General features: G+C 38.7%; 1 protein-coding gene across 1 annotated transcript; it reads right to left on the reverse strand.

Annotated features, from left to right (window-relative positions):
• Positions 1–455: 455 nt before the first annotated feature.
• On the reverse strand, positions 456–10,009 carry CA7 (carbonic anhydrase 7). Its single transcript, XM_031615317.2, has 7 exons — positions 9,884–10,009; positions 7,753–7,950; positions 5,224–5,342; positions 4,510–4,605; positions 4,194–4,256; positions 2,526–2,681; positions 456–2,237 (listed from the first exon to the last, which is right to left on the reverse strand). Exons 1-7 carry the CDS (start codon positions 9,921–9,923, stop codon positions 2,115–2,117), a joined length of 795 nt encoding a protein of 264 aa, XP_031471177.1. The 5' UTR covers positions 9,924–10,009; the 3' UTR covers positions 456–2,114.
• Between the last annotated feature and the right edge of the window lie 2,293 nt (positions 10,010–12,302).

Raw genomic sequence — 12,302 nt, forward strand, 5'->3', positions numbered from 1 at the left:
TTGGGAAATAAATCATAGCAAAGCATAACAAAAGCCTAACTCTGGCAGTGGGCAAGACATTAAAGATGTACAAAATGTCAAATTGTCATCCAGAAGAATAAACTACAATAGAAACTGCTGGTCCTAAAGGATGGGAAGAATTGTGGCACAGACCAAAAATGGCTTTTAAACACAAATGTACTGTAATGGAACAAATGCCCTGAAGGCTCAGGGATAACGTATCTGTATTTGCATTATTCTACTATAGTAAAATCAGTGCCTGTGAAACTGAAGTCCTACACAACCATATCATTCATTAGTCTGAGATTGATGCATCAATTACTGATATCAAACTGTTTCTTTGTAAAGGGAGTCCAAGAAAAACCACTGCAGTACGTAGAGAGAGAGCCTGTTCAAAATAAAGGCAGAGATGCATACATGATTTTAAAATATCATTTATTTAACTTGGTAAAGAAATTAAGATAAATAGATTTTTTGCAATAGCAGTTTTCCTAACTAGCCAAGTTACATTCATAACAGCTAAAAACATTGCATTTTATAATTTTTTTTTTTTTTTAAATTTTCCTCTAGCATCTTCCATATAGGAGTCTCAAATTTAAAACAATGCTAAATTAGCCCTCACAGTATCCTTGTGAGGTAGATATCAGTGTTACTTTCAGTTTATCAAAGAATAAACCGAGGAACAGAATGTTTTATATCAGTTTGCAAAAAAAAAGTAAAAAAATTGTAGGAGTTTGGTCTAAATTCCAATCTTCCATTCCTTGTACTGTGCTCCATGCCTACTATTTTTGTCTCTCTTTCTGAAAAGGGAGAACCACCTGTAGGTGTTCTAGTCTGCCCTTCCCACACTTCTCCCTCTTACTTCAAGATCTTACTTAAACATCTACAGCTTCTTCATTTACATATTTACATACAGATTCTTCATTTAAAAAGCTGAAAGCTAATGAACCCGAATGAATTCGTAATTCGTCTGAAATATACAGATTAATTACAACATCTGAAACCTAGAAATAAAGTAACTGAAAATACACTGACAATAGGTACAGATGACATCACTATTTTTCTTACTGGACACAAAGGTCTGAAGAATTTTTTCACTGAGCTGCAAGAAGCAGCAATACAAAAACATGGCTTTTCTAAAGCAACTATTTTGCAGCTGTATCAGGATTCAGTAGAGATTAAATCTCAAATTTGCCAGGACCATCCCTGACCGATTGCCATGGCTGTGGGATGATTTGTGCAGTGATGTACATTCAGTGCAATCAAGATCTACTCACACAAGACCATTAGAGTGAAAAAATACACATACATTCTTCAGGGCATCTGCTGAAGGAAGTCATATTGCAGAGCAAATCACTTAACTGAGGTAGAATGTGAACAAGTTAGATAGCCACAAGTACATACCTGAATTGCTACAGATGTTCCTTCTCAATAAACTTAATGAGGGAGTTATAATTATGTATGTTGCATAGGCTAAAATAATTTATGTCTAAACAGTCTTACGCAATAAACAACATGGCCTGTTTTGGATCACAGAGCATTTACATTACTTATTTGAAAACAGTTGTACAACAGTATCTTAGAACAGTAATTTTGAAATATATAGTTTTCATATCAGTGCCTTCATGAAGTGAATACAGAACCTTTTTGAGTACTGCTAGCCTGCTTTGTGTCAATAGACAGCAAAGTGAAAATCTTCTAAGTCAGAGGGAGCTCAGCAAACAAGAAAAATCTAAGAAAAATTTAAGTCCACTTTATCCAAATTTCAACCATTCTTTCATCACATATTAGACAATCAGAAGATGTAACCATAAGTACTGATTACCACCTATTTCCCATCTTGTATTAAGTAGGATTTCATCTTAACTCCAAGAGAATGATCCAGATCACTATCTATCCTTTGTACTAAAAGGAGTTCTAGTTAAAAAGATCTGAGCTTGTGTTAAAATTATGCGATTCAAACAAAACACAGCATCAGAAAATGTTCGTCTCCCTGCAAGTACAGAGTGTTGTTGGAAATGGCTATCATGCACGCTCCATGAGTGATCTAAACTCAGGTCTATGGTCACTTATGTGGAAACTCTTAGATATCCCAAGGCTGTTACAAGTTTTCTTCAGGCCTTGAAGGAAGCTCGGACTGTTCTCCCCTTAAGTGGCTGAGGGGGGCGGAAGTTATTCACCATCTGGACCTTCTGGTCTTCCTCACTGGTGAAGAGGAGCATGCGAAACTTCTCCAGCTGCAAATTCAGGTGAGATAATTTACTGCTTAAAAAGGCAATTAATATTAAAGTTTTTGAAAAAAATACCAAAGGAAAATATTCAGTACGTTAGCCTGTTTTTTAAATATGTTTCAGCAAAGAATTTAACAGTATTAAAGAAAAAATAGAATCCCTGAATATTGAACAGAGTGACTATTCACAAACTAACAGTCTTTTAACTTGACCCCATTGCAAAGCAAAACAGTCATTGCTTGTAGATACACAGTGTCAAAACTGCAAAGAATTGGGAGAATGTCAGAAGTTTACCTGTTTCTCAGAAATACTGATGGGTTCTTTCAGCACTACCCATATTACACTCTCGTTAAGGGGTGGTGTTGTCAAAGATCCAAGGTATGTCCAATAATCTAGACTCAAAGGCAGGAGACATTTGGGGTTGAAGCTTCTAAATTGAGCTTTTGTCCCCTGGAAGACAATTGATATTTTACATTTCTCTTCCTCTTTTAAAGAAAAAAACTTACAAGTGCAGATTAAAGTCTTTTTGAAATAAAGTTAGAGTGATACTAAAGAGTGGGGGAGCAGAAGAAGAGCGTGTAATGATCCAGTTGCTTCATAGCAACTATTGCCTAAGCGTAAGCCTGAAGACAGAATCAGAGAACTGTTACATTCTATTGTGTGGCAAGTGTGACCTCTGCTGCTAGCTGATGGAGTTGATGTTTTTGCGCCGTGGTCTCTATGGAAGTTCAGCTTTTGTCATAAAACATCCAAAAATAGTTTAGGAAGTATATTCTCTATATAATGTTCAGTGTGATCTACAGATATCACGGCAAGATTCCTCATCTTGTAACTTGAAGTTTTTGATGCAGTGCATCTATTTCAGTAGAACATCTGAAACTGTGGAAAACTTGGCCTAAACCAATCAGTGCTCTGAGAGAAATATCAGCTTTAAGAATCAGTTGACCAAGTCTAAAAGCAGAGCGAAGTGCATCAGGCAGAAGGCCAGTGCAAGAGGTGCTCTGTGTAAAGTAGTGATCACCTTGACTACTGCAGTCTAGGACAAGATTTTCCAGCCTGTCACCATATTCAAAAATACCTGAAAGGTATGTAGTCACTCACAGAAAGCACTATCCAGCAATCTGTGGAGCTGCTAATCAGGAGCAGACAGAGCAGTTTACTCCTTGTGGCAACCTGGCAGACCTTCCATCACTACAACTGAAGAATTACACTTTCTTTCCTCTAAGTGGAAGAGATCACTTACTGAACATCAAGATTTCACTTCATGTGACCTACGTATGCTGTATAGTTGCCTTCATTTTCAGTCTTTCACAAACATGCACAAAAGAACAAATAATAATATGGCTACACAAGTATTAGATAGAATTTATTTTGCATATTAAAACTTACACATCTACAAAGTGCATTAATAGCCCGTATAAATCCAGAGAGGATAATATTTGCAATCATCTAATTGGCCTGCACTTGACAAAGAGCAGCAGATATCAACACTGAAATCTCTTGGACACATCTGGTAAGGTACCTTGAGTTGCCACTCCAAGAATAGATAGACTAGTTCCCCGTGATGATTGTCCCCTTGTAGGGCTTTGCAGTAGAAACAGGCTGAACCATGAGCTTTGACATTTTCAAGGTTAGGCTTTGTGGAAACTGGTTGTTTTGCTGAGTGTAAGAGGAGGCCTGATGAGTCATGGAACTTTTGACTTTAAATACTTCCTGAAAGGCAGGACCCCTGAAGGACCAGTGGGGTCAGCACAGCCTTGGGAGGCACCAGAGCTTAGGCAGACATTGAGGTCTGGAGATGAAGTGAGCAGAGATGTTGCAAAGGAAGAATACAACTACAGAGATGTTCTGGTGATGGGAGGATTTGTGGTGGGTGGTTTTCCATTTCTGTTTGTCTCAAACATATGACTTGTTTTTAATGATATCCCAGAAAGAAGAAAATCTAAACAGCTTAAAACTTACTTTAAATTTTACCATGTACAAAGCATCAGTGAGTCTGTTCATATTGGCATGTTCTTTTCCAATCTACAATAGTAATGGAATAGACAGGTTAAATAAGAATGACTGTAATTATGCTTTGAATAGGTAGCATATTGTTTTCTTATCTGAATCTCAAGATTTCTACTAAAGTAGGTTTAACAGCAATTTGCAGTGAGTTACTGCTTTCAGTAAGTCATCTGTTTTCCCTAAATACCTCTCAAATACGTAGCACGGTTCTCAAACATTTGACAGTATAATGCTTTTCATCATGTAAACGTGCTATTTTTGTGATTGTTACCTCCAAGAAAACACCAACTACAGCCAAGCCATCTGGAGCTGCTGCTGCTTCTCCAAATGTTGCATACTTCTTGGCATTCCAGTGAACTAAGTGGAGCTTTAAAAAAAAAAGAATAAGAATTAAATGCGTTAGTGATAAAAATTGTCAATATAGGTCTTCAGATGTCTAATAGTAATGGGAAAGGCCTATGTCTTGTCCAAACTCAGCAGAAAATTCTCAAGAGCCTCCCGATGAAGCTATTTCAAAGCTATAGATGGCATCAGCCACAATCATTTCATAGGCTGCGATCCCCAGCTGTAGTCAGGTTAACTGTGCCAGGTTGGTAGAGATACACGCTGCTTTTCAACATCATGTTTGCCAGTATGTCCTTTGTGTTATGCAGACAGGAAGGATATAGTTGAGAATTGCAGACTAAACTACACAGCAGAGGACCACTGGCGGTAGAAGTAGTCTTGTGTGAGCAGAACAGCCTCGCTGTAGGGCAAGCAGAGAAACTTGAAGAAAGGGCTGCACTGGGTGGGGAAAAGTTTGGACTTCCAAGACAGGGTAATTAACAGACAAATAATTTCAGCGTAAGGAATAAAATTCTCATTAAAGCCTGTGCTGACTTAACCACACTGAACTATCAGAATCCTGAGGAAAATCCAGACCCCGCTGCAAAGCTATTTGTCAACAGCACTAGCATGAATTGATCCCATCTGTAAGAAATGTTACCTCACATGGAAAAGGTTTGCCATCGATTGTATGCTCTGATCCCTCACTGTGCTTTGCCCCCCAGTGAAAGTGGAACTGCTTTAGCCGAAAGGGACTCTCAAAGGGGCCACCGCTGATCACTAGGCAGAAAGAAAGCAAAAAAAAAGTATTCAGGGTTTTTAGTTTCCTGTTACTAAAGCCTAACAACTGTTACCTGCTGGTTTGTACTATTGTGCCTTTCCTAGTTTGTAATATGAAAGAGGTACATCATCCAGATATTTATAAGGGTTAGATTTATTCATGGAAAACACCTGAATTCATGTAAAAAATAATTTGAAACAAATATTGAGTGGCTTCATAAATTGTTTCTGAAAGAATACATTTGACATACGAACACATGGTGACTTTTTTATGGTTAGGCTTCTCCTTTTTTAACACAAAGCCTAAGTTGAAGACCAAAAAAATCTGAAGTACCTAAAACATCAACGTGCTTCTTTTGTGCAGAAGAGCCTAAATGCACTGAGCATCAGGTAGACAATCCAGCTAAGTATTTCCTCTAAAGAGTATTCTTTCCAGTAGAGGATATCTATATTCTGCCTCCTTTAAGTATCTGATCCCATAAAAGAGGTAATATAATAGCTTGTTCTTTACACAACACCATTTAGAATCTCACATCACCTTACGAAGACAGGGAAGTGATACAGAGAAACTTCATACATCATTTAGGAAAAACACTTAAAATGAATTTTTAAGATGCCAACCATAGACACTCTATCAGTGGCAATTCTCTTGTACTTTTATACAGCACTAAGCCAATTAAGTTTTGCTCAGCAGACGAAAACTCAAAGTTTTAAATTAAAAAAATGAAGTACACTTAGCATGTCTAACATTAAAAAAAAGTTGCAGCATTGTGTGCTCCCATATGCATTGTTCCAGCTGTTCTTTGTACATGAAACTGGCCTTCCCACAGCAGTGCTCACAGTACTGAAATTAAATACACACTGTCCAGTATGTTTTGCTGAACTTAATCGAATGCACCACTGTTCCAATGCTTTAAGACATCTAGCTGTGTTGGATTACTGTCAGAATTCTGTTGTACCATTTATGCAAAGCTATGAGTCACTAAATCTACTTCAAATCAACTAAAAACTCTTACACCATGTTTGTGCTCCTAGCAATTCTCTTCCTGCTAAGTGTTATTAAAACATGGCACATGCATAACGTAAAAAGGGCAGAGGTCTTAATTGCTGCTTGTGCTCTCAGTTTATCTACAGTGATGCATAGTGCTCTTAAATTAAACTCCTAAAGCTGGATAAAGTTCACTGGTATATAGATACAGTTCAACTTAGAACTGCATGAAAGTAGTTAGCAGCTAAGATAATATTTCCAGAAAAAACTTTAAAAGTTCTCTGTAGAATGATATCTTAATGCATTTTTATGCAACAAGCTTTTGGAAAATGAGCATGTAGTCTTCCTTTCAAATTCAGTAGCTACACTTGAAAACCTGGCCGTTAATTTGGGCCACTGTTTAGGTCCATTCAAGATGAGGAATGTTAGAATTAAGTAGCAGGAATTTTAATCCCCTGACCCTATTGCAAGAGGTTTCCAGCACAGACAAATCACTTCACAGAAAGTAACTTGTTTTGAGTACCAAGGTATCCTATTATCTAGAATTGATAAATACAACCAAATAGAAGGTGAAATCAATTGATAGGTTAAAAATTATTCAGAGTATTTTTAAATGCACACCTCTATTTATCAGAGATACTTTGTCTCCATTCCAATGCTGCATTTGTTGGCCTCCTTCCTTCCCTCTCTCAGATGTAAAAGCAAGGCTTACCATGGATGTAGAATTAATACAAGTAATCTCATTTATATTTTTGCCAAGAGCTAAAGAAAAAAATACATACAATGGCAACATCCACAAGGTGCAGCCAAAACAAAATAAGCTGAAGACTGCCATTTCTAAAGAAGTTGTACTGCTATGAGGCGGTGAGGAAAGAAGAAAACAAGCTAATAGTTAATGACTGGTCCAGATAAAAATAGGTCTGGTGCAGTACAGTTATGATGGCTACACCATATGACCTCATCTCTGATAATCCTCTTCCTTTATCCTTGTGGATGTAAACTGGGGAGCGAGCCAGACAGCACCAGCATCTCTGCGGACTATCATGGAAACAGTGCACTGAGGAGTGTGCGTACCTACTCTCCTGCTGGTTGTGGTCTAGGAGTGCTGGAGTTCTGCATGGATTCCCTCTCTAGCAAACCGATCATCCCTATATAAAAGGAACCCCTGCAAACAAACAGGTTTTCCCAATACAAATATAGTTTCTAATACAGAAACTATTCAGCTCTGAGGTATTTAATGCTGTTAGAGAGACTCAAGTGAAGGTAAGGAATAATGCTCAAGCAAACAAATATAAATGGTTTTGTTTGCATACTTTGTTCTAAACTGAAACTATACACTGTATAAAGTATACTATAGAGGATGTACTTCATCGTTTCCCTCTCTAAGCCATAACATGATAGCTGGTTATGTATTGGTCTCACCTGTCTTGTCATCAGTATCTTCAAACTCAACCATAACTGAATGGCCATTGTTGGAGATGTTGAGAGATGTGCAGGATTCATAGGAGATTACAAGCGGCATCAGCTTAGGGTCATAGACTGCTTTTGCAGAAATTATATCAATAGGTGACTGACGGTTCCCTTGGGCAATAGGATAGGACTTGTGCCACTCTGAAGGTCCTTCAAAACCAAAAGAAAGCACATTATTTTCTTTCTACTACATGCACACAATTATTTCAGGATTTCACGAGGCTTGAAGTAAAGCTTGCTGAGCAGGAGTGACTTGAAAGTTTGGCATTTGACAACCTCATTTAAATTCTAAGTTTTGTGTTTTTATTAGCACAGTGTGCAACTAGATGGGGGATTGAAGCATGTTATACCAAATACACTGGGGAAGCCACAGCACATTAACAGACTGCTGCACCTTCATTTACTTGCACCACTAATCTGTTGTGGAGTCAGTAATTACATTTTTAAGGTATCCGAAGTCCTTCCAAGGTGTATGCAGACATGAGCACACTTGTAGGCACACATGCACTCCCTCAAAGAAACAGCATTTAATCCTTCCTAGGGAAGATAATGTAAAAGCTCCAGTGATTCAAATTAGATGCAGATGACTCAATCTCTTTGCTACTGACTATGCAGTTATTTTTAAAGCCATTTTAGGATTGCAGTAAATCTTTGGAGCAGATTCATTCTTCACTCATGCCCATTACAATATCTTTCTGCCCTGAGCAAGAAGTACAGTGTGCTAATTAACACTTCTGGACTTGCTGAACCCAATAGAGCAGGGTGAAAGACCAATTTAGTAACTTTGCTCTCTCCTGCCAGAGCTGGAACACCATCATGCTGTTTGAGATAATAAAAGCCTCTATGTATAAAAGAATTACTTCTGACCCCTTTTTTCCACTTCAGTAGTGCAGGAAGCAGTCCTATCTTCTACTGCTTATATTCAGGAAATATAAACATTAACAATTTCACTTGAAGATTCTAAAGAATTTTTTTTTAATGGTACCATTCTCACATAATTCCACAAACTGATTTTTGTTTTATTTTAATAAGCACACCCTCTTTGAGAGAAACTAATTCAGTGATCTACTAGCCTCTTATCTTCAAGATTTTCTGAGAAGTTAGACTTATAAAATAGTATGTTTTCATCAGCCTGCCTGTAAAGGTTGGAGTTTAAATGCTGTTACACAAGCTTAGACAATATCATTTGTTCCTTATAAGCTTTGTGTTAATATGTGTGACTTTGTTAATAGCACCTAGATGTCTAAATATGTAATGGCACCACTGGCACTAAGCAGCTTCACTCAGTGTTCAGGTGAAGTTGGTTTTGGACTTGCAGCAATTGTAGAATAGCTGCTGCCAGGAGCCCAACAGAGAAAGGAGGAGCTCCTGGAGGTCATGCAAAAGATGGGCTATTGGACAACAGCAGTCATTCAGCCATCATGCTCTGCAAAGGGTACAGGTGGCATGAAACACTGTCGTACAAATCTTTCAGTAGTTTCACACATCCTCTCACTCTGACACACAGTCCTGTAGGCGGGAAGCAAGGGAGGATGACTAAATTAAAGACTGTCAAATCAGAAAGCACAATTTGTTCAATAAGAGATCTCCGATACTGATCTCTACAATTTATTCATATTCAGAAATATATAACATATACTTGATTTTATTCACTTTAGAAGCCTAGATATCACATTTCAACAACTTCACAGAATCAGAAGATCTATTACTGCTCTTCTATTACTAAGTCTTCTAAGAATTGCTTTCAGAAAGACAAACAGTTCATCATTTTCATAGCAGCTTTTTGGAAAAGGACCCATCTGTAATATCTGCAGCCTAGGATAAAACTGCTCAGCACTGCTTCCCTCCATTTAGGAACAATAATTGCAGTAACAAAAGGCAGCAGGAATAAGCTTGTGCATCATTTAGATATCACCTTCTGCAAGCAAGCTAGCATCAATCCAGTAATTAATTAGCTACTGTTTATACTTGATGTTTGCAGACGTAGAGATGCAGGCAGCTCTGCAGGACTCAGACGGCAGTTCCAGAAACAAAACGAATGGGGGAAGACAGAAAGATGCAGCATGGAAACGCTATAACCTACCGTCATCCTGCCCATATCCCCAACTGTGGTGGCCAGTCATAACGGGACAGCTGCACCCTGCTGAGCTCTCAACTCTTTGCCAAGCACTGCTGCTTACCTGCCTTTATAATAGCTCACCGGGGATCGGGTCAGCCCCTTAAAGACACAGAGCATCCTGAGCAGCTCCGGCAGGACGGGAGCAGCCAAGTTTCTCCCGCTCCTCCTTGTGCTAACACAGTGCAGGGAAAGGAAAGGGCAAAACTCGGGTCGCTGAGGTCCAAGGGCTTAAGGAGGAACCAAGATCATCCACGGGGAACTAGAACGAATGTTTGGGAATTAAATTTTGGGAAAAGGAGCAGTTTTTACTCATTCTGCATAAGGAAGCAATAGCTTGCTCTGAGCATTTGAGCATGGTAATGTGCAGATCGTAATGGGAAGTGCCCATTTCTCCTTTGTGCTCTGCAGGGACGAACATCACCTGGCTGCTGCCTCTCTGTTCTTACTCTCTCCAGCTGCAAAAGAGTGACAGATGTTGCCAGTTATTTGTAACTACAACTTTGGAAGCAGTGCTTAGATGAGATGGAGAACATTCTCATCTCAAAAAAGCGATTTGTGCTACACTTAAGCAAGGCAGTACCACACCAATTTAACATAAATTGGCAATCTCTTTTTTGTTGTTGTTGCTGTTTTTGTTTGTTTGTTTGTTTGTTTGTTTGTTTTTAACACAGAAACCCTTTAGAAGACAAGAATGTAAATAGTGTACTTCTATTAGGAAACAGACCCTGGCAGACTGGGGAAAGGAGATGAGCTGTGGATCAGTGATGTGCTGTAACCCACTAGTTGCCTGCATCTAGCTACAGAGCTACAAGGAGATGCACAGTCCGTACTTTAAAAGCTCTTGGAACAGTTTTGTAATAAAAAACATGGTTCCTTGGTAGCAATTTTATTAGATCTAAGGAGATACCGTCTGTTAAGGCAGCATTTTATAAACACAATATTGATTTTCATAAAGACAGGAGCACACAGATAGGGATCCTTCTATTATGCAATCAAGAAAATGGGAAAAAAATCAATGAAAGCATTTTAAGCATTTTTTTTCTATTCTTGTACTGCCTCGTAGCAATACATTTCCTTTTTCAGGAGCTTTCTGTGGGAGTCAGCTTTAAAACCTCTGAGATTTACTGATGCAGGCTAAATCACTCAATAAGGGATGTAAGCTGCTGTAAAGGTATCCACGTGGCAGTTTTACAATGACTTACTCAGATCCACTCCTCCATTTACTTCTGTTTAATTTGTGTGATGTGCTGAGGTCCCTGAGCAGACCAGGCAGGCAGCAGGTGCTGACCCTGCAGGTGTGTCTGTGCAGTACATGGCCTGCACACGTCCTGCTGCACTGGCACTGGGTTAAAAGCTCGGCTGCTTACGAGGACAAAGCAGCTGGGAGAAAACTGTGATGCTTCTCATTCTTCTTCTGGTGTGGCTCTGATTCAGCAACCAGATGTAGGCAGGGTCAGTCAGGCAAATAACAAAACTATTGTAGACGTGGTGGGGAAATCAGCTTGCCAGTGAAAAGAAATGCAAGAGGAATTTTGCACTTTAGTGAAGCAGAGGCCAGAGAAAAACTGTATTCTAGGCAGGGAGCACTTCATTCAAGAGGAACTTGAAAACTGAGGCTCAAATTATGCTCTCAGGGCACAGTGCCATCGAAGTGGCATAACGTGTATGTGTGTTTGATACCATTCAACACTTCACCTTTTATCTCTTCATGTTCAGAAGCTCTAAAGATGTGTATTTCAAAGGGAAAACAATGAGAAAAGAGAAAACATGCTGGCAACATGACAGGAAGTGACTCTGCTAAGTGGGGTATGAAGAGCTGACTTAGAAAAGGTGAAAAAGAGGAGTGACAGTACATGAAAGATAGAAACAGCCTGAATGAAATAATAGCTATGAAGATAGCCATATTCTCTAGTATATATTTGTTTATATACACAGTACTTAATGTGTTTCTCTCATCTTTTTTTTCTTTATTGAGGCAAAAATTAACTTTTCCTTAAGGCTAGGATGATACGTTGCATACACAGATACCAGATATTCTTTAATCCCAATTCCTGTTGACATTGACTGCCTTCAATTGTGGATTTTCACTGACTGCCCTGAACGTATCATTTGTCACTTTCAAAGTTGCAGTAGTAATCAAATTATGGTCTCAATAGTACTAGTTTGTACCAGTGATAATTACATCACTCTGGTTAAATCCAACTTAAGGAACTGAGAAGCAGAGAGTGGTAGATGCTTAATGGGTAGATTTCTCCATTGAGAAGCTAAAAATGAGGTACCTGTGATTTCCACAGATTTCCTGCAGGTTCTGACTATACCTCAAAACTTTCTGCTCAGCAGTGAATGATAGGAAGGCAGAATTCAATCCACCACGGTGAAAAGT

The sequence above is a fragment of the Phasianus colchicus genome, chromosome 13 (assembly GCF_987193195.1).
Source record: "Phasianus colchicus chromosome 13, bPhaCol1.hap1.1, whole genome shotgun sequence".
Lineage (NCBI taxonomy): Eukaryota > Metazoa > Chordata > Aves > Galliformes > Phasianidae > Phasianus > Phasianus colchicus.

Bases quoted from the DNA above. Each gene is read 5' to 3' on its own strand.
- CA7 (XM_031615317.2), bottom strand. From the start codon at position 9,923: ATGACTGGCCACCACAGTTGGGGATATGGGCAGGATGACG. The intron at 4,257-4,509 runs GTAACAATCACA...TTACTATTGTAG, and splicing joins TAGTTGGTGTTTTCTTGGAG to ATTGGAAAAGAACATGCCAA. The intron at 2,682-4,193 runs GTAAGTTTTAAG...ATTGTCTTCCAG, and splicing joins TGTACATGGTAAAATTTAAA to GGGACAAAAGCTCAATTTAG.